Source organism: Schistocerca nitens, chromosome 12, assembly GCF_023898315.1.
Source record: "Schistocerca nitens isolate TAMUIC-IGC-003100 chromosome 12, iqSchNite1.1, whole genome shotgun sequence".
Lineage (NCBI taxonomy): Eukaryota > Metazoa > Arthropoda > Insecta > Orthoptera > Acrididae > Schistocerca > Schistocerca nitens.
In genome coordinates, this window is record NC_064625.1 from 11,721,098 (window position 1) to 11,748,397 (window position 27,300).

At 45.4% G+C, this 27,300-nt stretch overlaps 1 protein-coding gene across 1 annotated transcript in view; it reads left to right on the plus strand.

Moving 5' to 3' along the window:
• Positions 1-27,300, plus strand: part of LOC126215254 (uncharacterized) — a 266,573-nt gene that overhangs the window by 89,856 nt on the left and 149,417 nt on the right. Inside the window, exon 2 of the mRNA XM_049941928.1 lies at positions 26,195-26,347. Within this exon, the coding sequence (XP_049797885.1) occupies positions 26,221-26,347 (127 nt within the window). The 5' untranslated portion in view covers positions 26,195-26,220. The remainder of the gene's footprint in view (positions 1-26,194; positions 26,348-27,300) is intronic.

Genomic DNA, 27,300 nt, shown 5'->3' on the forward strand with positions numbered 1-27,300 from the left:
CAGTCCCAGTGCCAAAAGGCAAGTTTCAACGGTTGTGGGCCACCTTGCTTGTAGAGAGGACATGCTTCCCAACCAGTCAGTGCACGCATTTAGGCCTGAGAGGTGAATGGGGGGTTGCAACGTTATACCGATAAGTAGGCCCATACTGCCGAGCATACCTCATCAAACGGCGAAGTTTCCCTTGCCCCTTCTGGGTTCTTTTTTCTCGGGCAGTGTATATCATGATGCTAACTGAGTAAGGACGTGTGGTTAAATGCAAAAGATAACCTGGTCCAAACGTATCGTGGTGAAATAAATAAATAAATAAATAATCGACTAGTTTCGACGATTTTTTTTTTTTCTGGCAAAAGAACGGGCGATCAGATCTGGGGTATTCGTGACAGTGGCTATGGTTACCTGTTAGAGAGGTTGGAAGGTGTGGGGAAGGCGTTAGGCGGCGCTGTCTTGGAGACTGTAACCATCGATCCCTGGTAGATGGCCGAGCCGGGAATTGCTCCAGCCAAAAGGCGCCGTAAGGGTGAACTGCGAAAGGTCATAGGTCAGCAGCTGTGGCGGAATATCGTCTCCCGCAGAGGTCCGCACTGCGGGCGACGTCACGCGTGTTTGATTAACCACGTCTAACTGCACACAGCTCGCGTTCGTGTTTACGGTAGCTCCAGGTCGGCGTGTGTGGTCTACCTTTTGCAGTGGTCGAGTGCACACTTGCCGGCCTGGGTGGCCGAGCGGTTCTAGGCGCTACAGTCTGGAACCGCGCGACCGCTACGGTCGCAGGTTCGAATCCTGCCTCGGGCATGGGTGTGTGTGGATGTCCTTAGGTTAGTTAGGTTTAAGTAGTTCCAAGTTCTAGGGGACTGATTACCTCAGAAGTTAAGTCCCATAGTGCTCAGAGCCATTTGAACCATTTTGAGTGCACACTTTACGGCACTCTCCCTGTACCTAATAATAAAGAAAAGCAAAAAGTGGTTTGTAGCAGGGGGTCAAAATTCTTCATTCAGTAACTGCTCGTCTCTGTTAAGGCAGACCTATAGACAAAGGGTCCAACACCTTCAGGGTGAGAATTCTACAGATCTTTAAAAATGAACACAGAAGGTCTCGACCGCAAGACACATCGTGGAGCTCTAACACCCGCTCCAGTCACCACCACCGTCTACCGTCATGGTATGACGTTCTGAAGATGCCCAAAACGGACTGAAACCTGTTATAACATTTTTTTTTTTTTTGCGGTCGAGACTGTGTGTCCATTTTTGAAGTACTTTTTACCAGACCGCTGTTGCCCACGAGAAATGTTCTTAAAAATTACTATTTGTACAGATGTTCTTAAAATTATTAGTTGTACATACGGTAAAAAATTCCATAGTTAGTTGTGTGTGTCATTATAGGAAAGCTAAAAGGATAAAGTTAGTTGGTCATGTAATGAAATCGCAATAAGACACGTTCATCAAGATTCCGGTAGCAAAATACCCAGAAGGAACCAGGCTGTCGATGATGGTATGCAAAGCTTCGCCATGTCCATTGTGACTGGCGAACGGCAACTGTGATTTAAAATGGCGATTTATGTGGGGATAAAAATGCAACCAACCGTTTTTTTCTGATTTTTGATAAGATTTATTTTCTGTACCATTACCTAGTTTTCAAGCCGCATGCAGGTATTAGAGCAGGAGTGTTCAGCCATGATCACTATCGACCGGTCGACCAGCGTGGCTTTATGAACCGATGGCATTTTATAAGGAAAGGAGAATTTTCTGCATCGGTCTGGACAGAGAACTCAGGAAGAAACTCATAATATATCTTGTATGGTGTGTTCTTCTGTATGCCGCTGAAACATGGACTTTGAGGAAGGAGGACAGAGAGAGGCCGGAGGCTTTTGAGATGTGGACATGGCGGAGGATGGAAAGAATAAGTTGGATGGACAGAGTAAAAAAATGAAGAGGTACTAAGAAGCGTGGGAGAGAAGAGACAGTTACCAGATGTAATAAAACAAGAAAAAAAATTGGATTGGGCATATATTAAGAAAAAACTTACGGACTGATAGAAACAGTTTTAGAAGGTTATGTAGAAGGGGAAAGGAAGCGAGGAATGAAGAGATTTCAGATACTGGATGACGCGATGGACGGTACAACATACAGCGGCCTTAAGAAGGAAGCAATGGATCACAGAAAATGGAGAGCCATAGGACCCGCTAATATAGCAGAAAACTGATGATGGTGGCGATGTTTCAAAACCTTCGTACAAAATCTGTTTAAATTAGCTCTTTTCGAAAACAGCATTTTGTTGACAGTGAGTGTTTGTAGGCGGTAGTTCTGACACCACTCTCTCCGCCTCTTTCGCCTGCACTCCATCTGCGTTTCACCGCCTTTTAATGCTCGCGCCAGGTCACGGTCTCCCCTTTTGCGTGGTGAGGTTACTTACTACTCGTGAACCGAACTGTTAACTTGGTGCTTTGGCAGCGGGAATTTCCGTGTGTGATGAGAGCGCTAAGGGTTCGCTGCGAGACTTGACGTTTAGGTAGCACAGTTACAGAAATTAAATGTGGAACATTTTCCTCAAATACGGTCAGAACTGCGAGACCAGCAAACATCTCTGGTTCCAGAAGCTGCAAAGAAGTATGCGGCCAAACCTACCCTAACATTGTAAAAGTACTGTTGTGTGTTTCATCGATTTTTTGGATCAACTTACGTAGGTAAGGAAATATTTTAAATTATGAACACGGTGAAATGTAAGTGTAGAAATAAACTGCCCGATTCTCATCTTTCAGACTGTGTAAGGTTGGCCCTGATAAATTTTTCACCTGAATGAGATTTTCACTCTGCAGCGGAGTGTGCGCTGATATGAAACTTCCTGGCAGATTAAAACTGTGTGCCTGACCGAGACTCGAACTCGGGACCTTTGCCTTTCGCGGGCAAGTACTCTACCAACTGAGCCACCCAAGCACGACTCACGCCCCGTCCTCACAGCTTTACTTCTGCCAGTACCTCGCCTCCTACCTTCCAAACTTTACAGAAGCTCTCCTGCGAACCTTGCAGAACTAGTGCTAGTTCTGCAAGGTTCGCAGGAGAGCTTCTGTAAAGTTTGGAAGGTAGGAGGCGAGGTACTGGCAGAAGTAAAGCTGTGAGGACGGGGCGTGAGTCGTGCTTGGGTGGCTCAGTTGGTAGAGTACTTGCCCGCGAAAGGCAAAGGTCCCGAGTTCGAGTCTCGGTCAGGCACACAGTTTTAATCTGCCAGGAAGTTTCAATTTTTCACCTGATTATAATAAACTTGGCAGTGATATGCAATTTATGACGGTGTCTATTTTACGTTTTTCACATGTGTGATGTCTTAAAAATTGAGTAGTGGGCCAACAACTTTTGATAGAGAGAAAATTACCCTTTTTTGTGCAATCGAAATGGTTCATTTTGGATAAGGTGTTGTTTTGTGCTTAAACCTTTGCGATTTATTTACTCAGTCGATCTCTAGTCTAAGTTGCATGTAGTAGATCTCAAGCCTAAAAAGATTAAGCACCCCTGTGTTAGAAGGAAATTCTCTGGACTTTTTTTGAACAGTTCTCGGGTATCCGACCGGGTAGCGTCGTAATTTCTCCACAATATTTTTGCAGACGTGGTTCCTGAGGAATGCTATGCTGTTCCTCTCGGTGCCCTATATATACTAGCTGTTACCACCTCCACCGTTCCTCTCCTGGTGTCTTCGGTGCGGCCGGCACGGCGGCTACTGGATAAAGTGGGGGAAGCGGCGCCTGGGTCTGAACTGTGGTCTGCAGTCTCCCTGGTGCCGCCGTCGGGGGCGGTCCTCGATCTCTGAGACCGCATCTTTCTCTCCAGGCTGAGTGCAGGGTTCCAAGCCTACCTAGTTGAAGGCCGCTGTCTTCATTAATTAGATCGTCCTGGAGTCGGATTTCGATGGTCTCTTCAGTAACGCAGTCCCAGATGTAGGAGGATTGACAGAGTACAGGGTGTCCGAAAAGTCTTTCCCTGATTACATAAATTGATATCTCGGGCTAGATGTAAGATACAAATATGATACTTGTGTCTAATTGTTTACAAACTATCAAAGTTTTTTTCACACATCAGTAAACTTCCACACAAGCACCCTTGGTAGCACGTAGCGCATCTAGGCGATATTCAATTTCCGTCCACACATTAGCCAACATCACTGGAGGGATCGATTCAACGACTGTGGTTATCCGTTGCCGCAGGGTTTAAAGATCTGGTACACGTGTTTGATAGACCTCGTCCTTGACATAACCCCATAAAAAAAAGTCTAATTGGGTTATGTCAGGAGAGCGTAGAGGCCAAACCGTTGGCCCTTCACGACCAATCCATCGCCCAGGAAAGGTCATATCGAGATAGGCACGGACGTCCAAACCCCAATGAGGCGGTGCACCGTCTTGCTGAAACAAGACATCGGGGTGATACTGAAGCAGCTGAGGAACAGCATACAGTTGCAACATGTCCAGATACACTGCAGATGTGATGGTAGCCTCAGCGAAGAAGAATGGCCCGATAATTCCATCGTGCAATAGCGCGCACCAAACATTCACCTTTGGACTGCCTCTGGTGCACTCCATGACCTCACCAGAGGGTTGTGAACACCAAATGCGCACATTATGGCGATTCACTACTCCACTGACAAAAAAGGTAGCTTCGTCGGAAAAGGCAATTCGTCAACCATCATCGTCCTCAATACGTGATAGCATTTCGACGGCAAAGTCATATCGACGTGTACTGTCATTGGGCAACAAGGCCTGAACGATTTGCACTCTGTATGCACGAAACAATAAACGTTTGTGTAAAATGTCATGGAGAGAGATTTTTGGCATCTGTAATTCACGTGAGGCCCTGCGCACCGATTTCTTCGGACTTTGCAGAAAAGATTGCCTTACAGCTTCCACCCTGTCTGCTGAGGTTCTCGGTCGACCAGGCCTCGGAAGGTCAGCAACCGATCCTGTGTTCTTGAACCTCTCATACCAGGCTTTAATGCTCTTGACATCAGGTGGATTCCTTCCAAATGTTGCCTGGAAGTGTCTCTGCACTGTGGTTGGTGATCGTGTCTCATGGTACCACAGGACACACTGTGCCTTCTCCTGATTGGTTAACACTTGGGCACTGCACCTCATCCACTACTTACGTACTGCGAACCTAAAATAGAAAAAAACTTTGATAGTTGTAAACAATTCGACACAAGTTTCAAATTTGTATCTTACTTCTAGCCCGAGTTAATAATTTATGTAATCAGGGAAAAACTTTTCGGACACCCTGTATTTTTGTTTTTTCATAGTCCATAGTATGGCCAGTCTTTATAAGATGGTCAGCCACGGCTGATTTAGTGGCCTGGCGTAATTCAGTGTGGCGCTTGTGTGCGCGGCAGCTCTCTTCTACAGTGCGGGCTGTCTCCTCAATGTATGCTTTTCCGCACTGACAGGGAATTTGATAAACGCCTGGTTTTCGAAGGCCTAGGTCATCTTTCACTGAACCCAGTAGAGTCAAGGTTTTTGCAGGGGGTCGGAATACACATTTCACATTGTGTTTCACCACGATTCTACCGATTTTTCTTGAGGTGTTTCCGACAAACGCAATGCACGCCAATGACTTGTGTTCTTCTGTGTCTTCTTCTCTTGGCGCAGTCTGTCTGAGTGCGTGTCTTATTTGCTTCCGGTTGTACCCATTTTTCCGCAATGTTGTCTCGGGGTGCTGCAGTTCTGCTGGAAGGCTCTCCTGATCGCAGATCGATCGCGCCCTGTGAACAAGTGTGCGCAAAACGCCTACACGCTGGGAGTTGTGGTGGCAACTGAAGACATTTAGGTGCAAATCGGTGTGTGTAGGTTTTCTGTATACACTGTGTCCCAGCTTGCCGTCAGGTTTCCGTTTCACCAGGACGTCAAGAAACGGTAGGGCACCATCCTTCTTCAGCGCAAGACGATCCCAGAGCTGATTGCCCGCCTACAGCACATACCGATGCAAACGTGGAGCGGTGTAAGGCAGTTATTGCAAGAAGACGGTCAATGTAAATGTGCGTGCGGCATCAGAAGAGCTTAATTTGAATCGTAATGTGTGTCGTAAGATCTTACGCGAAGATTCAGGGAAACGGAAACTTAAAGTAAAAACTCCGTTCTCCGTACACTAACTGACGAACAGAAAGAATTTCTGCGGAACTACTGGATGGACCCAGACGTGATCCCACATTCCTGTCACAGATTACTGCTGGAGATGACAGATTGTGCTGCTAGTGCGCCACCCCCCCCCCCCCACCCACCCCCCAAACAAAGCATCAAAGTGCTGGATGCTGGAGTCCTGGACCACCTGCCTCCAAAAAAGGTCAAGCGACAACCTTCGAGAACGAAGACAACATTGTTCGCATTCTGTGATAGCAAAGGATTAGTTCACCATGAGTATGTTCCTCCAGACCGAACAGTGAACCGAAGTCATTACATCGAAGTCTTTAAGCGTTTGCGACAAGCAATTCGACGTCACCAATATAATTTGTGGCATTCTCAGGACTGGTTCTTACTACAAAACGACGCAAGTCTCCACCCATACTGCTTTTTCTGTTACCTAGTATCTGGCCAGACATTCTGTTGTTGCCACCCGACATCCACTAAATTCGCCCGACCTCTCGCCTTGCAATTTTTTTATTACAAAATTGTTAAGGCTTTCGTGGCCACTTGTTGACAAACTGCCTATTGGCTTCTGTCTCGGGTTCTTCGGCCGACGTTTGTTTGTGCGAGTGAAAAGGCGACTGAAAGGAAAGCTTCATCAAGATATTGCAGACATCCGACGGGCTGTGACAAACGAGCTTACGAGCATCAGGTGAAAATTTCCCTGCTTGCTTCCAGGATCTCCGTAAACGATGGCAACTGTATTTACGGGGTGACAATTATTGAACTATGTGAAATAAAATCGCCATAACTTCTGAACGGTTTCCGTTAGGACTTTCAAACTGCACGGTGGGCCTCGGGGCATGATGGGAATCAGTATGCGCATATTGGTTTCGTTTGGTTTAGCGACAAAGCCCACTTTCATTTCAATGGGTTCGTCAATAACCGAAATTGACCAATTTGGGGGACTGAGAATCGGCATTTCGCGATCGAGTGACTGTGTGGTGTGCAATGTCCGGTCACGGAATAATCGGTGCGCTATTCCTTGACACCTCGGTGTCTACCGAACGGTACGTGAAGGTTTCGGAAGATGATTTCGTGCCCATTAAGCAGTGACTCTGATTTCGCCAATATGTGGTTCATGCAAGACAAAGCTCGACCCCTTCGAAGCAGAAGAGTGAAGTCCTGGAGAAGCAGTTTGGGGTACCTACAGGCCACTGGCATGGGCCTCGACTGGCCGGCAATTCTCCGGACCTGAACACATGCGACTCTTTTTTGTGGGGCTATATTAAAGACAAGGTGTACACCAATAACCCCAAAATCATTGCTGAGCGGAAAGCAGCCATTCAGGAGGTGATCGACAGCATCGATGTTCCGACACGAAGGCAGGTAATGCAGAATTTCGCTATTCGTCTGCGCCACATCATCGCCAATGACGGCAGGCATATAAAACATCTTTCCTGACAAAGGAAGTATTTATGAAGCTAGGCCAGTCGTTATTCTCCTTTCTGCTATTCCTCGTCTGTATGTTTCCCTATCCTGATGTCAGACTGTTCGCGTCTTTCGACAGGCCGTCTTGTTACACCAGTCACTCGCTACCCGCCTAACGCTCGCTCAGTGGCGGAGCGTCCTGCGGCTACAGTCGCTTTAGCGTAGCCCAGGAGGTCGGCAAGAGCGGATGTTTGGGGGAGCCCCTCTGTTAAAAGAGCTGCTCTGTAGCAGCGGGGCGCACGTGTCGAAACAGCTGCGAGGCAGCGAGCAGCTGCCGGTGGGAGGGGGCTGAGCCGAAGTGAAGTGTGTGTAACAGGCGCCAGGCCGTGTGTGTCCGGAGGTAGCTGCCTGGTCCCTGAGCTCTGAGCACTCCCGGGATGCGCTGACTCACCTGGAAAACCCGGGGCCGCGGGTTTCGTCACTGCGTGTTCCGCCCACATCGATCCCTCCCCCGCGTGACTGTGCGTTTTGTCTCAGCGTATTGAGAGCAGGCCGGAGGGGGATCCCCCGAGAAGGGGCGCTTGCTAACCGGAATCCCACTAAATCTGAGGCATGTACACGTACATATCGCATGGCTATCGTACCAATTGAAACAGATTCCTCAGCACTAAAAGCAGCTGTAGAATTTTTGAAAAATGGTCTAGCCTCATGTATTATGACACTTCTGGAGACCGAAAATTTCCTCTGTAGTTGTCAATATCGGTTTCCGAAAAACAACGATCGTGTGGAACCCAGCTAGTTCAAATGGCTCTGAGCGCTATGGGACTTCACTTCTAAGGTCATCAGTCCCCTAAACCGTAGCGGTCGCGCGGTTCCAGACTGTAGCGCCTAGAACCGCTCGCCCACTCCAGCCGGCGAAACCCAGCTCGCTCTGTTGGTCCACCCGACCCATGAAGACAGCAGATACCGGCGGCAGAGCCCAGGTTGAAGCCGCGTTCCTTGAATTCAGAAAGGTAATCGATACATTACCGCACCTACGCTTAATGAACAAACTAGGACCGTATGGAATTTCAGACCAGCAGTGTGACTAGCAAACAGAACACAGCATGTCATTCTTGAACGTCCTCAGACACAAAAGGACCTTTACGGGTGCCCCAAGGGAGTGTCGTGGGAGCTCTACTTTTCACATTATGTACCGAGTGATCAAAAAGTCAGTATAAATTTGAAAACTGAATAAATCGCGGAATAATGTAGATAGAGAGGTACAAACTGACACACATGCTTGGAATAACAGGGGGTTTTATCAGAACAAAAAAAAAAAATACGAACGTTCAAAAAATGTCCGACAGGTGGCGCGTCATCTGATCAGAATAGCAATAATTAGCATAACAAAGTAAGACAAAGCAAAGATGATGTTCTTTACAGGAAATGCTCAATATGTCTACCATCATTCCTCAACAACAGCTGTAATCGAGGAATAATGTTGTGAACAGCACTGTGAAGCATGTCCGGAGTTATGGTGAGGCATTGGCGTCGGATGTTGTCTTTCAGCATCCCTAGAGATGTCGGTCGATCACGATACACTTGCGACTTCAGGTAATTCCAAAGCCAATAATCGCACGGACTGAGGTCTGGGGCCCTGGGAGGCCAAGCATGACGAAAGTGGCGGATGAGCACACGATCATCACCAAACGACGCGCGCAAGAGATCTTTCACGCGTCTAGCAATATGGGGTGGTTCTAATAGAACCCCATGTCACTCCAAGCATATGTGTCAATTTTTACCTCGCTATCTACATTATTCCTTGGTTTATTAAGTTTTCAAATTTATACTGACTTTTTGATCACCCGATATATATTTCTAGTCAAAAGTTTCGTAAGCCTTTTCTGGGACGGTGCTATTGCACACAGAAAACTCGCAACGCTAGAAAACTGTAGCGAAACGCTAGAATACCAGAAAAGGATCGATGATTTATGCAAGTGATTGGCAGTTTATCCTCAACATAAACACATATTACGTAAAAAAGCAGAAACGCCCATTATTGTATGGTTACACAATAATCCCTGTGAGCAGCTATATCCATAAAACATCTAGAAGTATATTTAGATTAAAGTTCAGTCTTGATCACGTTATGTCTGTTTTAATGAGTAACCGGTTTCGGTTTTTTCTATAAAACCATCTTCAGATCCATTGGCTCCTTTGGGCTGGTAGGTGGAGCTCCCCTTGCCGCTGTGCAGTTGACTGCACAGCGGCAAGGGGAGCTCCACCTACCAGCCCAAAGGAGCCAATGGATCTGAAGATGGTTTTATAGAAAAAACCGAAACCGGTTACTCATTAAAACAGACATAACGTGATCAAGACTGAACTTTAATCTAAATATAACAATTAATTGATCACTGTATTCCAAAAATGTTTACCAAAATCTAGAAGTATGCATATGAAATAATTTACAGTCGAGCGACCACATGCAACAAATGACAGCTAAGGCAAATGCCAAACTGTGATTCATTGAAAGAATCCTCAACAAACAGAAATATTTTAGATATTTTAAAAAATGACGAAATTCCTTCAGCTGTATAAAGATGTTGGTTTTATTGGAACTAGTTTCGATGTTGTTACATCATCATCTTCAGGCCCTAAATACAACATACCATACATAAACAACCAATGCAACAACAGTGATTTATGACAAGCTGCGACATCGAAGCGTAAAAACAGTGACCCGTGTATGTAATAAGTTTCCTTCAATTTACGTCACTAACTTTTTGTTAGCAGATACCGGTTTCGGTCTTTAATGACCATCATCAGATCTGATGATGGTCATTAAAGACCGAAACCGGTAATGTGTTAACAAAAAGTTTGTGACCATAGACGTAAATTAAAGGAAACTTGGTAATTTCTGAGATATTATGCAAAACAATTCTATTATAACCACATTACATAATGGATAATTTTAATGAAACTAATTATATTTTTGGTCATTTCCGTTAAAATGCCATCACTCTGGACATTAGCTATTTACGTGGTATCACTAAATACAAATGAAGCTGTATATGTACAATCGTTTTATTATAGGTTAATATCAGGTATTAAAAAATGGGAGTATATAAAAGCCTAAACGACAGGTCGTTATTCTAATGTATAATAATATAGGCGTGGAACATTGTAAATTTTTTTAAAATAATGAACTATAAAAAGGAGAACATACGCATTGCCAGACAGACATATGTTAGGTAAACTTCATTGTTTACTAGTAGTGAACAGTGGGCAAGGTAGACTAAAGTTACGTTTGCAAAATTCTGTACTGTCGTCATACTAATGTAACAGTGGCGTAATTTACTTAGACAACTTCTTTCTTAACACCACGAAAGAAATGGCAAGGGACCGAAAAAAATGGTGTGAAACCCAGTTGATACAAGGTAGTCAATAGTGTAAAATACATACTAATCAATTTAAAAAATTTACAGTGTTCCACGCCTATATTATTATCCATTAGAATAACGGCCTGTCGCTTAAGCTTTTATATACTCCCATTTTTAATACCTGATATTAACCTATAATAAAACGATTGTGCACATACAGCTTCATTTGTATTTAGTGATACCACGTAAATAGCTAATGTCCAGAGTGATGGCATTTTAACGGAAATGACCAGCAATATAATTAGTTTCATTAAGATTATACATTATGTAATATGGTTATAACAGAATTGTTTTGCATAACAACTCATAAATTACTGATGTTGTATTGCATGTTTATGTATGGTATGTTGTATTTAGGGCCAGAAGATGATGCTGTAAAAAAAATCGAAACTAGTGGCCAATAAAACCAACACCTTAATACAGCTGGAGGAATTTCGTCATTTTTTAACGTATATTATACTCGCTGACGTCTCAAGTCGTCCGTTTCAATTATGGATATACGAAAATGAAATATTTTAGAGTCACCAATCTTATTGGAAGCCATATCATTTATACATGTGAGATCTCGGGCCGGCCGCTGTGGACGAGCGGTTCTAGGCGCTTCAGTCCGGAACCACGTGGCTGCTTCGGTCGTAGGTTCGAATCCTGCCTCGGGCATGGATGTGTGTGATGTCCTTAGGTTAGTTAGGTTTAAGTAGATCTAAGTTCTAGGGGTCTGATGACCTCAGATGTTAAGTCCCATAGCGTTAAGAGCCATTTGAACCATTTTGTAAGATGTCGTAGTCGTAAGGCGCACTTTGTTTTTCTATTTCCTCTTTGCAGTGTGTGGATGAAGTCATTTCAAGCAAATAACGACCGTCACGTCTTCCATGCGACGAAAAGCGTCAGTTCGTTTCCCTTTCCGAACAGTTATTTTAAAGTGGAATTTAAGACGTCCCTTCGATAGAGCGGTCCCAAATTAGTCTAGTGCGGAGTTCGTTTTGTCGATAGGTATTAGCAGGAACAGTGAAACACGAGGAACGACACGGTCCTCGTAACAGCGACTGCATTGTCCTGGCCTGCGTTCACTGCTACCGCCCCACAGCAGGGATGTTCAATTGCTGCTGGAGTACTGCGCTATTCTTCGTGTTTTACTGTCCCTGTTAACGCGGACCGATAAAACGAATACCGCGCTAGACTAATTTGGGACCGCTCTGTACAATGGACACGTAAAATTCCGCGTTAAAATCACTTTGTTCGCAAAGGAAAACAAACCGACGGTTCTTGTCGACACTGGTTGTCACATTAAAAACGTGGTCAGCAGTACTTGTTTGGGGTGACTCCAATCGCACACAGCAAGAACGAAATTGCAAATATTGTCGACATACCAGGGACAATGTACCTGAAATCTCTCTCAGGATAGACCGAGCGAAAATTTTTGAACTCGCACTCCAAGGCCAGTTGTGGTGGAATGCTTCTGTACTCCCCCTACCTTCCTTAAATTGCCAAGCCTATGATGTTTTGTTGTCGGTTGCGTTATCGTCTTCTGTGTTTATTGTTGACACGTGTTATTGACAGGTGTTGGAGTCTCCTGGACCGCACCTCGTGAACTACGTACCTGTTTTCTTCAGTACGGTACCCTATAGCTCAAAATGTGTTTACACGAATGCGTCATTTTTAACTTTCTCGAGTTTGGCTCCATAGATCGACTAACAATTTTATCAGTCATCACAGTTCTGCTACCGAACAAGAATATCATTCAGAGGAAGAACTTCAGCAGAGTTGTGATGGGGATCTGTCTGTTTCTTGAATGAAATACTTAGTGTCTGTTAAAGTCGAATGTGTTCTGAGTGGTGATAGAAATGTAGCTCCCAGCAATGAATGTCAATTTCATAGACTTTCTTTTTATACCTTTCGGGACGAATTTTTATGCGCAAATGCAAACCCCGGAATTCAGTTTTATTTGGAAATTTATTTGCTACAGAGATTGTATAATTTTGTAGAATGTAAAATTCAGTACTCTAACAGTCTATTTACGTGTACTATTTAAAAGAACCACACAAAAATTATGTACTTTTGTGTGATCAATAGTAAAATGCTTCAGGCTTTATTTAGTGTAATAAAATAGACTAGAAGCATTTAAACAACACTTAAATAATTGTGAAAATAAATGTGTACAGCGTAACTTGAAAATTTCAAATTATTTTTGCCTTGAATCTCGGTTTAAAGATAAGGGTCCCAGAGACACCATCCCGTGGTATACGTTACAGAACAGTCAGCTAGCGAGTTAAGGGATGTACGACAGTAGTGGCCCGAGCACTGATCCCTGAGGCAACCTTCACTGAGCAAACGCCACCTCATGGCCGTCCTCTTCAGTGTGGAGAATGACCCGTCGCACATCTGTTGTTAATGAATGAGAGGAAAGGGAGAGGGAGAAGGAATGGTACTGTTACCCTCGGCGACACAGACAGTGAGGTGGCCTGTGGGATACGGTAGAAGATCTGGATTTTCACGCTAGAGGCTCTCTGCTCTGCCAACGTGATGCTGTGGCTGACTGTTGCCCAGTGTCATAAAAGCAGTGTTCGGCCTTCCTTTGCCGCTGACTGTGCGCCCTGTGCGGTTGCAGCTGAACGCCCGGGGGCCGTCGGGTTCTATTGTTGTTGTTGTTGTTGTTGTTGTGGTCTTCAGTCCTGAGACTGGTTTGATGCAGCTCTCCATGCTACTCTATACTGTGCAAGGTTCTTCATCTCTCAGTACCTACTGCAACCTACATCCTTCTGAATCTGATCAGTGTATTCATCTCTTGGTCTCCCACTACGATTTTTACCCTCCACGCTGCCCTCCAATACTAAATTTGTGAGCCCTTGATGCCTCAAAACATGTCCTACCAACCGGTGTCTTCTTCTTGTCAAGTTGTGCCACAAACTCCTCTTCTCCCCAATTATATTCAATACCTCCTCATTAGTTATGTGATCTACCCATCTAATCTTCAGCATTCTTCTGTAGCACCACATTTCGAAAGCTTCCATTCTCTTCTTGTCCAAACTATTTATCGTCCATGTTTCACTTCCGTACATGGCTACACTCCATACTCAGAAACGACTTCCTGACACTTAAATCTATACTCGATGTTAACAAATTTCTCTTCTCCAGAAACGCTTTCCTTGCCATTGCCAGTCTACATTTTATATCCTCTCCGTCCATCATCAGTTATTTTGCTCCCCAAATAGCAAAACTCCTTTACTACTTTAAGTATCTCATTTCCTAATCTAATTCCCTCGCATCACCCGACTTAATTCGACTACATTCCATTATCCTCGTTTTGCTTTTGTTGATGTTCAGCTTATATACTCCTCTCAAGACACTGTCCATTCCATTCAACTGCTCTTCCAAGTCCTTTGCTGTCTATGACAGAATTACAATGTCATCGGCGAACCTCAAAGTTTTTACTTCTTCTCCATGAATTTTAATACCTACTCCGAATTTTTCTTTTGTTTCCTTTACTGCTTGCTCAATATACAGATTGAATAACATCGGGGACAGGCTACAACCCTGTCTCACTCCTTTCCCAACCACTGCTTCCCTTTCATGCCCCTCGACAATTATAACTGCTATCTGGTTTCTGTACAAATTGTAACTAGCCTTTCGCTCCCTGTATTTTACCCCTGCCACCTTTAGAATTTGAAAGAGAGTATTCCAGTCAACACTGTCAAAAGCTTTCTCTAAGTCTACAAATGCTAGAAACGTAGGTTTGCCTTTCCTTAATCTTTCTTCTAAGATAAGTCGTAAGGTCAGTATTGCCTCACGTGTTCCAACATTTCTACGGAATCCAAACTGCCGGCCGCGGTGGTCTAGCGGTTCTGGCGCTGCAGTGCGGAACCGCGGGACTGCTACGGTCGCAGGTTCGAATCCTGCCTCGGGCATGGGTGTGTGTGATGTCCTTAGGTTAGTTAGGTTTAAGTAGTTCTAAGTTCTAGGGGACTTATGACCTAAGATGTTGAGTCCCATAGTGCTCAGAGCCATTTTTGAATCCAAACTGATCTTCCCCGAGGTCGGCTTCTACCAGTTTTTCCATTCGACTGTAAAGAATTCGTGTTAGTATTTTGCAGCTGTGGCTTATTAAACTGATAGTTCGGTAATTTTCACATCTGTCAACACCTGCTTTCTTTGGGATTGGAATTATTATATTCTTCTTGAAGTCAGAGGGTATTTTGTCTGTCTCATACATCTTGCTCACCAGATGGTAGAGTTTTGTCATGACTGGCTCTCCCAAGGCCGTCAGTAGTTCTAATGGAATGTTGTCTATTCCCAGGGCCTTGTTTCAACTCAGGTCTTCCAGTGCTCTGTCAAACTCTTCATGCAGTATCGTATCACCCATTTCATCTCCATCTACATCCCATTTCCGTAATATGGTCCTCAAGTACACTGCCCTTGTATAGACCCTCTATATACTCCTTCCACCTTTCTGATTTCCCTTCTTTGCTTAGAACTGGGTTTCCATCTGAGCTCTTGATATTCATGCAAGTGGTTCTCTTTTCTCCAAAGATATCTTTAATTTTCCTGTAGGCAGTATCTATCTTACCCCTAGTGAGATAAGCCTCTACGTACTTACATTTGTCTCTAGCCATCCCTGCTTAGCCATTTTGCATTTCCTGTCGATCTCATTTTTGAGACGTTTGTATTCCTTTTTGCCTGCTTCATTTATTGCATTTATATATTTTCTCCTTTCATCAATTAAATTCAATATTTCTTGTGTTACCCAAGGATTTCTACTAGCCCTCGTCTTTTTACCTACTTTATCCTCTGCTGCCTTCACTACTTCATCCCTCAAAGCTACCCATTCTTCTTCTACTGTATTTCTTTCCCACATTCCTGTCAATTGTTCCCTTATGCTCTCCCTGAAACTCTGTACAACCTCTGGTTCTTTCAGTTTATCCAGGTCCCATCTCCTTAAATTCCCACCTTTTTGCAGTTTCTTCAGTTTTAATCTACAGGTCATAACCAATAGATTGTGGTCAGAGTCCACATCTGCCCCTGGAAATGTCTTACAATTTAAAACCTGGTTCCTAAATCTCTGTCTTACCATTATATAATCTGATACCTTTTAGTATCTCCAGGATTCTTCCATGTATACAACCTTCTTTCATGATTCTTAAACCAACCTATGATTAAGTTGTGCTCTGTGCAAAATTCTACCAGGCGGTTTCCTCTTTCATTTCTTAGCCGCAATCCATATCCACCTACTACGTTTCCTTCTCTCCCTTTTCCTACACTCGAATTCCAGTCACCCATGACTATTAAATTTTCATTTCCCTTCACTATCTGAATAATCTCTTTTATTGCATCATACATTTCTTCAATTTGTTCGTCATCTGCAGAGCTAGTTGGCATATAAACTTGTACTACTTGTAGTAGGTGTGGGCTTCGTGTCTATCTTGGCCACAATAATGCGTTCACTATGCTGTTTGTAGTAGCTTACCCGCATTCCTATTTTCCTATTCATTATTAAACCTACTCCTGCATTACCCCTATTTGACTTTGTATTTATAACCCTGTATTTGCCTGACCAAAAGTCTTGTTCCTCCTGCCAACGAACTTCACTAATTCCCACTATATCTAACTTATCGATTTCCCTTTTTAAATTTTCTAACCTACCTGCCCGATTAAGGGATCTGACATTGCACGCTCCGATCCGTAGAACGCCAGTTTTCTTTCTCCTGATAACGACATCCTCTTGAGTAGTCCCCGCCCGGAGATCCGAATGGGGGGCTATTTTACCTCCGGAATATTTTACCCAAGAGGACGCCATCATCATTTAATCATACAGTAAAGCTGCATGCCCTCGGGAAAAATTACGGCCGTAGTTTCCCCTTGCTTTCAGCCGTTCGCAGTACCAGCACAGCAAGGCCATTTTGGTTATTGTTACAAGGCCAGATCAGTCAATCATCCAGACTGTTGCCCTTGCAACTACTGAAAAGGCTGCTGCCCCTCTTCAGGAACCATACGTTTGTCTGGCCTCTCAACAGATACCCCTCCGTTGTGGTTGTACCTACGGTACGGCTATCTGTATCGCTGAGGCACGCAAGCCTCCCCACCAACGGCATGGTCCATGGTTCAGGGGGGGGGGGGGGAGGAGGCGGGTTCTATTAGAGCGGACAAAGCGCCAGTGACGTCGTCGATGCCAGTGACGTCACCGCGCGCTACAGCCTCTGGTATTACACAGCGGCAGGCCCGGCGTGAACTGGCGGACCATTCTCTGTACTACCCCCCCCCCCCCCCCCCATATCGCTTCGGGAGCATCATTTGTTTCAGATGAATCAAAGTTTCGTAGAGGTTTAAAATTATGCTGAAAGTAGGTAAGCGCTCTCATCCTGAAATACTGCTCGAGTATACTCCGGGTATTTGCGCACAGTCAGTTATGCTGCCTCAAGGCAAACACACAGCTTCTAACATTAAGACTTGTATTGTTGTGTTAAACTTCTAACATGAGTTAATACATCTTAACGAGCAGATTACTACAGCATTTTGAATTAGGCGAGGCGTTGAAAATCAAATGTTGATGGTTGTTAAGACAGCAAGCAGCCACAAATTTAAGCTCCTCTATTCAAAAGGTGCCATTACCAGTTTCGAATCATTACAATTCATCGTCAGACGGCTACTGCTTACCACGAAGGGCACCCGGGTTCGATTCCCGGCAGGGGACTGGGTCTTATGTGTCCATCATTTTCATGATCATTGACTCGCAAGTCGCCGACGTGGCGTCAGCTGAAGAGGACTTGCAATACGGCGGCCGAACTCAGCCAATGGGACCTCCCGTCCAACAATGCCATACGATCATTTCATTTTTTATCGTCAGACGGCTTCCATGCTTTCATTAGAACATGTGGTGCGTTTTTTATCGATACTTTATTGATATTTTGTACTAAAATATAAATAATACATAATTATAAGCACGCCACGCAGATGGTTGTGTTACAGATTTGCACTGGCATGTGACTTACATGAAATGTCGGTCTGGAGTATTTCTTTTCATAGTTTCCGTCCAACAAATGATGTTCGTAGTTTCCACCACATTCTTATCGTTGCACACACAAATTTGTATCATTGAGCACTTTAGATTTGTCACAGAATACATTTCTAACATGCATCACACGTTTTGATAGATACAAAATGTATACAAGTACATGTGTGTCAAAGATGCTATGATATTTCGTAACATTATAAAGACGTCCCATGTCTGGAAAAGGATCATATATTCACTTATGCAACTGAAACGCATTTTACACTAGTATAGAGAGAGACATTGATTTTGTGAATTTTAGAGCGAATACTATTACATTATAAAGAGTTCCATGTCAAAGATTTTTTTAATATGTGTGGACAAGACAGTACATTATTTATTTACATTTGGCATCATGAAAGTTGTATTAACATATAAATTTGCTATTTGATATGCAGATAGGTGTAGGAATATTATTTGCTTTGGAGGGTGGAAAATAACTTTCGGAAATTTTTCAGGAAAGGGGTGTTAGCTAACTCAGATCATTCAGACCGCCATTTCACGTACCGTAAGGCACATCCCAGTGCAAATCTGTAACGCAACCATCTGTGTGGCGTGCTTATAATTATGTATTATTTATATCTTAGTTATCAATAAAAAACGCACCATATGTTTTAATGAAAGCATGAAACCGTCCGATGATAAACTGTAATGATTCGAAACCGGTAATGGTACCTTTTGAATAAAGGAACTTAAAACAAATTTGTGGCTAGTTGCTCTCTCAACACCATCAACATTTGTTTTCAAATAACAGCCACGGTCTCCAACCATGTCATCATATGACAAAATTGCGTTGACAATCAGCTTCTATTGCCCCCTGGAACCTGTTAGACAGATAACCTGCAACTAGTTTTCGGTCTAGTAGTGTAGATTGACCGATCCGTAGGATCGTGTCTTGCTTATGAACCGACGATGCTGTACAGTACTGAACTCCTGTCTGTAATCGAGGAAGACGGAAACTAACTGTTCACCTGCATCGTATATTCCATGGTTAATGCACGCTGTTGTAGACAAGTTTTCTGGCGTTAATTTGCCAGTAGTCGTTGCTCCTGTACCCATGACGACTCCCAGGGAGAAGCTGTTTTTACTTCAGATGAAGTTGTAACATTTAGGAAATGCTCTGGAATCCTACAGCAGGGAGAGAGTTAACGTTATAGTCCGTAGTCAACTGTGTTTTGTAATACGCAGTTTTCAGGTCGCACGGGACTGTTTGTTGGGTGATAGGTTCTCTGATTACGTCGTTAACGAGAGGGTTTAGCGGTAGGCATAACACAAAAGTCAACCTTCGTTGCTGGTGAATCTTCTGTGTTATGCGGTCGCGGCCCCTCAAACTTTTCCGTTGCTGTCGTTTCGTCCAGAGCAATGTCGGACATCATCAGAGGGGCATCCGGTTTCTCTGAGTCTTGCCGACACGCAGCACGTCCGTACAACCCGCAAGATTCGCCAGAAGCTGAGACTGTATCTGACCTTTTTTTTTTTCTTTGTTGCGCTAGCGGTGAAAGATGAACGAAACCATTACGTGGGTCGCGCGGGCCTTGGAGTCGCTTTAAAGCCCGCCTCTAGCACTTGCGGAGATTCCCTCGCCTCGCCTCGTAGCTGAGGCCCTAGCTCTACTGTGTCGCAGGAAGTTGGTCGTTCTCACGTGCCTGACAACACACCGCAGCGGCCAGGCGGTTCTAACTACTTCCTGAGCAGCATCACTATCTTTCACGTAGAACACTGAAGGAAAAAAAAAGGAAGGGTGTCATCCTGATCTTTCAGTATCAGACAAGGTAACTGTTCAGAGCTCCATCACTTTAGAGGAGCAACTCGGATTGTACATTTGCGAGAAGTAGTAATAAACTTCCAAGTTTTTGTATATCCATCCTTTTGACAGCAGGTCTCGGCCACCACGGCCGTTTTCTGTTGTAAGAAAATGAGACGCCTACAGTCGTCCTTATGATTTATTTATTTCGAAGCTTCATTGGTTGGAGTGCTGACACCAAAGTTTTCAGATGGTCTGCGTGACCAGTTATGTTGGCCGCTGATGCGGTATATGTAGGCATCGAGTCAACGCTTTCAGCATCAACTACAGCCTGAAGATGGAGCATTGGGGCGCCGAAACTGGTAGCTACAAAATAACATCGTAACGAAGGCTGTAGGCATTTCATTTTCTCACAATAATAAACTATCTGTTATGGCATCGAAAGAAATAAAATTGTAACCATCAAACTCAGTCCTTCTTTACATATTTACCATTTAATGCGATACGTTCTCTCCAACGCTGGATGGGCTAGCGGAGACAATGTAGAAGTCTGCACCTCATAATCATTGTCAAAATCCCTACGGCGCAATGGTTTTCTTCATCTTAGGAAAGAGGAAAAAATGTTCAAAAGTGTGTGAAATCTTATGGGACTTAACTGCTAAGGTCATCAGTCCCTAAGCTTACACACTACTTAACCTAAATTATCCTAAGGACAAACACACACACACACACACCCATGCCCGAGGGAGGACACGAACCTCCGCCGGGACCAGCCGCACAGTCCGTGACTGCAGCGCCTCAGACCGCTCGGAGGAAAGAGGAACAAGATAGTGGCATGTCAGGAGAATATGAGGGCGAGGTAAAATGTTGTAAAATGTTGTAGAATGAAACTATACGGTTTCAGAGACCTTTTCAAGTCTCAGCCATCTATGTGGTATATACATGCAGACTGAAGAGACGAGTGAAAATTTGTACCACGGCTGGGATTCGAACCCGTCTCTCCTGCTGAAGCGCTAACCACTACGCCACCCTGGCACGGTGGATTTGCATGACTGCACGGACTATCCTAGCGCGCCTCCCTCCCCAATCCAAATTCCCATTCACGGTTCGGTCCATTTCATATTCTACCCCAAACACGAACATCATTGTAGAGGCTCACCAACGGTATTGTAATAGCACGTCAGCATTGGACAAAGGAGGAGGGGGGGGATCCTGCCTGAAATGAAACTATACGGTTCCAGAATCCAGACCTTGGCACCAATTTTCATTCAGCGCTTTAGTCTGTGTGTATACATCATAGATGCTTGAAAAAGGACTCTGGAACCAAACAGTTTCATTTGCTTAAAGCAGCAATGCCTAGATTTCAAGCATGATACCGCGTTGCGTTCGATTCTGTGGCGCTATTCCAATACACTTGGAGGGCTTCTGCAATGGTTTTAGAGTGCAGGAGGAACACCAAGTGGGATGAGGTGTGAATGGGAATTTAGCTTGAGGAGTGAGGCGTGCTGGGGTAGTCCGTGCAGTTGTACAAAGCCACTGTGCCAGGGTGGCGTAGTGGTTAGGGCATCTGCCTAGTGAGCAGGGGATTTGGGTTCGAATCCCGGCCTTCGTGTAAATGTTCATTCGTCGCTTCAGTCTGCATATACACTACTGGCCATTAAAATTGCTACACCAAGAAGAAATGCAAATGATAAACGGGTATTCATTGGACAAATATATTATACTAGAACTGACATGTGATTACATTTTCACGCAATTTTGGTGCATAGATCCTGAGAAATCAGTACCCAGAACAACCACCTCTGGCCGTAATAACGGCCTTCGTATGCCTGGGCACTGAGTCAAACAGAGCTTGGATGGCGTGTACAGGTACAGCTGCCCATGCAGCTTCAACACGATACCACAGTTCATCAAGAGTAGTGACTGGCGTATTGTGACGAGCCAGTTGCTCGGCCGCCATTGACGAGTTTTCAGTTGGTGAGAGATCTGGAGAATGTGCTGGCCAGGGCAGCAGTCGAACATTTTCTGTATCCAGAAAGGCCCGTACAAGGACCTGCAACATGCGGTCGTGCATTATCCTGCTGAAATGTAGGGTTTCTCTGGGATTGAATGAAGAGTAGAGCCACGGGTCCTACCACATCTGAAATGTAACGTCCACTGTTCGAAGTGCCGTGAATGCGAACAAGAGGTGACAGAGACGTGTAACCAATGGCACCCCATACCATCACGCCGGGTTATACGCCAGTGTGGCGATGACGAATACACGCTTCCAATGTGCGTTCACCGCGATGTCGCCAAACACGGATGCGACCACATGATGCTGTAAACAGAACCTGGATTCATCCGAAAAAATGACGTTTTGCCATTCGTGCAGCCAGGTTCGTCGTTGGGTACACCGTCGCAGGCGCTCCTGTATGTGATGCAGCGTCAAAGATAACCGCAGGCACGGTCTCCGAGCTGATAGTCGATGCTGGATGCTGCTGCAAACGTCGTCGAGCTCTTCGTACAGATTGTTGTTGTCTTGCAAACGTCCCCCCCTCCCCCCCCCCCCCAATCTGTTGACTTAGGCATTGAGACGTGGCTGCACGATCCGTTACAGCCATGCGGATAAGATGCCTGTCATCTCGACTGCTAGTGATACGAGGCCGTTGGGATCCAGCACGGCGTTCCGCATTACCCTCCTGAACCCACCGATTCCATATTCTGCTAACAGTCATTGGGTCTCGACCAACGCGAGCAGCAATGCCACGATACGATAAACCGCAATCGCGATAGGCTACAATCCGACCTTTATCAAAGTCGGAAACGTGATGGTACGCATTTCTCCTCCTTACACGAGCCATCACAATAACGTTTCACCAGGCAACGCCGGTCAACTGCTGTTTGTGTATGAGAAATCGGTTGGAAACTTTCCTCATGTCAGCACGTTGTAGGTGTCGCCACCGGCGCCAACCTTGTGTGAATTCTCTGACAAGCTAATCATTCGCATATCACAGCATCCTCTTCTGTCGGTTAAATTTCGCGTCTGTAGCACATCTTCGTGGTGTAGCAATTTTAATGGCCAGTAGTGTGTGTCCCAAAATTCTATAGGCAAAGAAGCAGGATGTGTAATTGTGTCCTGTACAGAATGAGCCGTCGTGGAAGGAAGACATGCTTCGTCTTGTCAGTCTAACGTATCCTCGGCAGGAGATTTCGCTCGTGTGCTCCTGTGACGAGTTGTATGGAACAGGGTCCGTTCGGAAACAGCTTGATTTCGCACTGTGTACTACGGTCCAGCGACTGGCTTCAGAGAGTGGATCGCGGCCACGATTTGCCCATTAAAATTGGAAATTTAGCTATCGCGATGTCGTTGAATGTGAGATATTCATTTGTCCGCTCTCCGACGATTTTTCGTAAACAGTGAGTCTGTGACGCAGACACGTGACTATGCACCGATTTTTACGTTACCGTCCGGGAACGTGTTCCAGACCGCAAAGCCATATTGAGATGGGTTAAAAACTTAAAGGCAACTGGCTCCGTAATGATGGAGAGGCCACCTGGCCGTTTCAACGTAGCACATACGCGCAAGTACATGGACAAGTTACAGGTGTGTGCGGTATAGAGCCCTAAAGGGTCGGTTCTCTTGGGTGCTGCGAATGCTACATTCCGCTGCTCCGAACCGCCACCTTTCTAGATGTGGGACGTCGCAGTCGGACACTGAGGGGAGGATGGTTTCAGCAAGACGCTGCGACTACATGCACAGTTCTTAGTTCTATGGCAGTCTTATGGGTAAACCACACAGTGTTGGATGATGCCTCTCTTGCAGTGTCTGCCACCAGACTCTCCTTAGCATCCCCGTGACGCCTTCGCTCTTACCAAATGAATCTGTGACGAAACGCTTTGCTCTTCTTTGCATATGATCTGTTTCCTGTATCAGTCCTATCTGGTATGGATCCAATACCGACCAGCGGTATTAAAGTATTTTTTTTAAGCCGCCTCCTTTGCAGATTCTTTCGATGAATCTGTCTGGCATCTGCCTTATATGCGATTAGGTTCACGTAGTGGTTGCACTCTGTCACCCACAATGCGTACTCCTATTTGTTTTATGGCCGTGAATGCTTCCAGTGTTTATATTCTGAAATCGTGTCGCCGTACAGTGACCGTTCTTTTTGCGTATTTATGCGCGATGCGTCACGTTTGTTTATGTTGCGGGTCGAGTACCAATCCCTGCAGCAACCTTAGATCCTCTGCAGGCCTTCCCGCATTTCGCTACAATTTTCTAGCGTTTCGCCTCCATATGACCCCATCACGCGCATCGCGTTTATTTATTTACTCTGTGTGTAAGAGCATCATCTGCGATCTGCGCCTTGGAGTCCCCGACGTCATCCACAATAGTTTGTACATACGGTGAACGGAAACGGGTCTACAACGCTCCCTTTGGGCACTCGCGAAGCTATTTTTGCGTATGACGACTGGGCCCCGTTAACACTGGTTAGCCATGGTTTTCTTGCGGACCCAGCTGTTTTGAAGTGCTGTATTTATTGACTGTCGTCGGAAACTAGAATTGGTGCGTGCCAAACACCAACAAAAAGTCTGCAATTTTCTTAAGGCTCTCCAAAGCCTATTGAGCTCTCCAGAGTTACACCGTGTGATTTGTGTGTGTGTGTGTGTGTGTGTGTGTGTGTGTGAGAGAGAGAGAGCGAGAGGGAGAGGGAGAGGGAGGGAGAGGGAGACGGGGAGGGAGAGGGAGAGGGAGAGGGAGAGGGAGAGGGAGAGGGGTGGGGAGAGGGAGAGGGGTGGGGAGAGGGAGAGGGAGAGGGAGAGGGGTGGGGAGAGGGAGAGGGGTGGGGAGAGGGAGAGGGGTGGGGAGAGGGAGAGGGGTGGGGAGAGGGAGGGAGAGGGGGGGGCGTGGGTTGATTGAGCTTACCAGTACCAGACGTCAGCGTTGACCCATGGCGTGTGATGTGACCTGTGATGTGGTACGTGCTTGAACAGAGGTAGAAGAGAACAATAATAATAGCTACTTTTACATCTGTATTATTTTCTGTAATGTAGGTTGTGGCGTATTGGTCCGAGATTTAGGTTGGGTTGAAAGAGGACTGGTTCCGAGATGGCTAAGAAAAAATGGCTCTGAGCATTATGGGACTTAACTTCTAAGGTCATCAGTCCCCTAGAACTTAGAACTACTTAAACCTAACTAACCTAAGGACATCACACACATCCATGCCCGATGCAGGATGCGAACCTGCGACCGTAGCAGCAGCACGTTTCCGGACTGAAGCGCCTAGAATCGCTCGGCCACAACGCCGGCTTTGAGATGGCGAAGGTAGCGATTGCGAATACAGAATATTGAATCTGCGTGGCACACAAGTAGAAATTTTAAAAGTATATTATTCAGGGGTGAAAATAATATAACTTCGACGTCTGCTGATGGCGATTTAATTCTGTCACAGACCGCAACGGACTTCAACAGGGTGGGTAGTGTCTAGAAAAAGAGGTTATAAAATGGAACATGGACGGAAGTAAAACAAAGTTGAGGGAAGTAATTGAATCAGAGTGGGTAATGCGAGTCAAAAACTGGCAGCTGAGTTTCGCTATCTGCGAAGCAAAATAAGTGATTATACCCGAAGCACAGAGGACATACTCGTACTGTATAAGGCAGACTAGCAATACCAAGAAAAACATTTCTAAACAGTAGAAATATGCTGACGTGGATTATAAATTTAAATGTTAGGCAGTCTTTACTGAACGTATCTGGAATATTATGTGTGTTTTGATGGGCAACATTATGTGTAAATACTTCGTTCTTAGTTGTACGACATAGCACAGGAGATAAGAGAATAGAAGCAGCAGAAGAACGCTGAATATTAGGTCCGTACATCGAATACCTAACGGGAAGGTACTGAAAGCAAGTGGGGGGAAAAGAAGAAATTTTACACACTAAAAGGAGAGGTGATCGGTAGGACACATACTGAGGCATAAAGGAGTAGTCAGTGGGGGGGGGGGGGGATATGTAGAGGTGAAGAGGCTTGTACAAGGCAGAATAACGTGAACCGCTGCATCAGTTCTGTCTTGACTGTAAACCACAACAACAACAAACACAGGTAATCCGGAAACTGAATAATCCACACCTGGATGATGCACAGGGTGCTCTAACTAAATATGCGCCAGATGGAAATGGCGTCGTTTTTTTAAATTTATCGAGACGGAGATGCCAACCCAGAAGAACTGTTGTCAATGTCGTGACGCGTGTTGGATTCCGATGAGTGGTTCGTTTCCGTCGTCGTTCTCCAGGACGTCATGGGCCAAAGCTGACGGCTGGTACCGGCAGAGAGGGCCAGTGTGTGTGTGTGTGTTTTTTGATGCGACTGAGCGCTGCTGGTGTGGTGTGTGACGTGTGGCTGCGGTAGCTAGCACTGCACTGTGGCGCCCCCACCTGCTGGTGTCGTGCCCGTGTGTTGAGCGCCGGCCGTACCTCCTCATACCCCCAGGCGATGTGCGCACGCGTGCCGACGCCATGAGGCTGCCCAGACTTCGGCGTCGCGACGCCTCGGTCGCGGCGTCCCCCCAGCACCAGCAGCAGTCTACGTCTGCGTCGTCCACGACCGCCACTTCGACGTCGCTGCTGTGCCGGCTCGCCAGCCGTGAGTACCTCTCAAAATAAAGCTCCACCTCCTTTCCAGAGACCAAACGAAATGTCGCATTACAGTCTCATCTACAATGCGTTCACTGCGTGACGTAGAATGCCTGCCTTAATCAGTGTTGTATAGGGGGAGCGGGGTGGAGGAGGTTAGTCATATCTCGAAGAGTATCAAAATCAAATAGCGTCTACATCTATATGCATACTCTCCGAATCACCCTTAAGTGCCGGGCAGGAGGTTCATCGAACCATCTGCACAATGATCATACAATGTAAACTTTCACGGCCGGTATTGTCTTTACTTAAAACTTCCGGGCTGATAGGCCGTGGTCGAAGTATAAAACTGTCTCCTAACGTTTCGTCTCCGACTGCGGGAGACATCTTCGGAGGTAAAGCGGCAAACTGCGAAGAAGACTCGAGGAGGCGCTGATTATATAGGCAGTACAGAGGGCGCCACTGTCGATCACGTGGCGTCGGCTATGAGATTGTCTCTGGTAATGCCAACATTCTCGATTGAAAGTAATCGATCGTCACGCTTGCGGTGCAACGCTGAGATCCAAATTTTATCCAGTTTAACACCTTCGTCTTTCCTGTTAAAATTATTACGATGTTTATCAATCTCGATAGCCTCTCTATACAAGCGTGCATAATAATACGAGGTTTTTGATATGACGCTCGTCTCGTTGAATTTTATTTCATGATCACCTTCCTGGTAAACATGTTCCGCTACGGCCGATTTATCCGTGTGACCTAGGCGGCAATTCCTCGTATGTTCGACAAGACGGGTGTTCACACTTCTCTTTGTAGTACCGATGTAAACCTGTCCACAACTACAAGGAATTTTATATACCCCCGGTGTAGCCAAAGGGTGCCGTGCATCTTTTGCCGACCTTAAAAATTCTTTTATTTTCCTAGTAGGTCTGAAAATAGTTTCCACCCCATACTTGCCTAAAACTT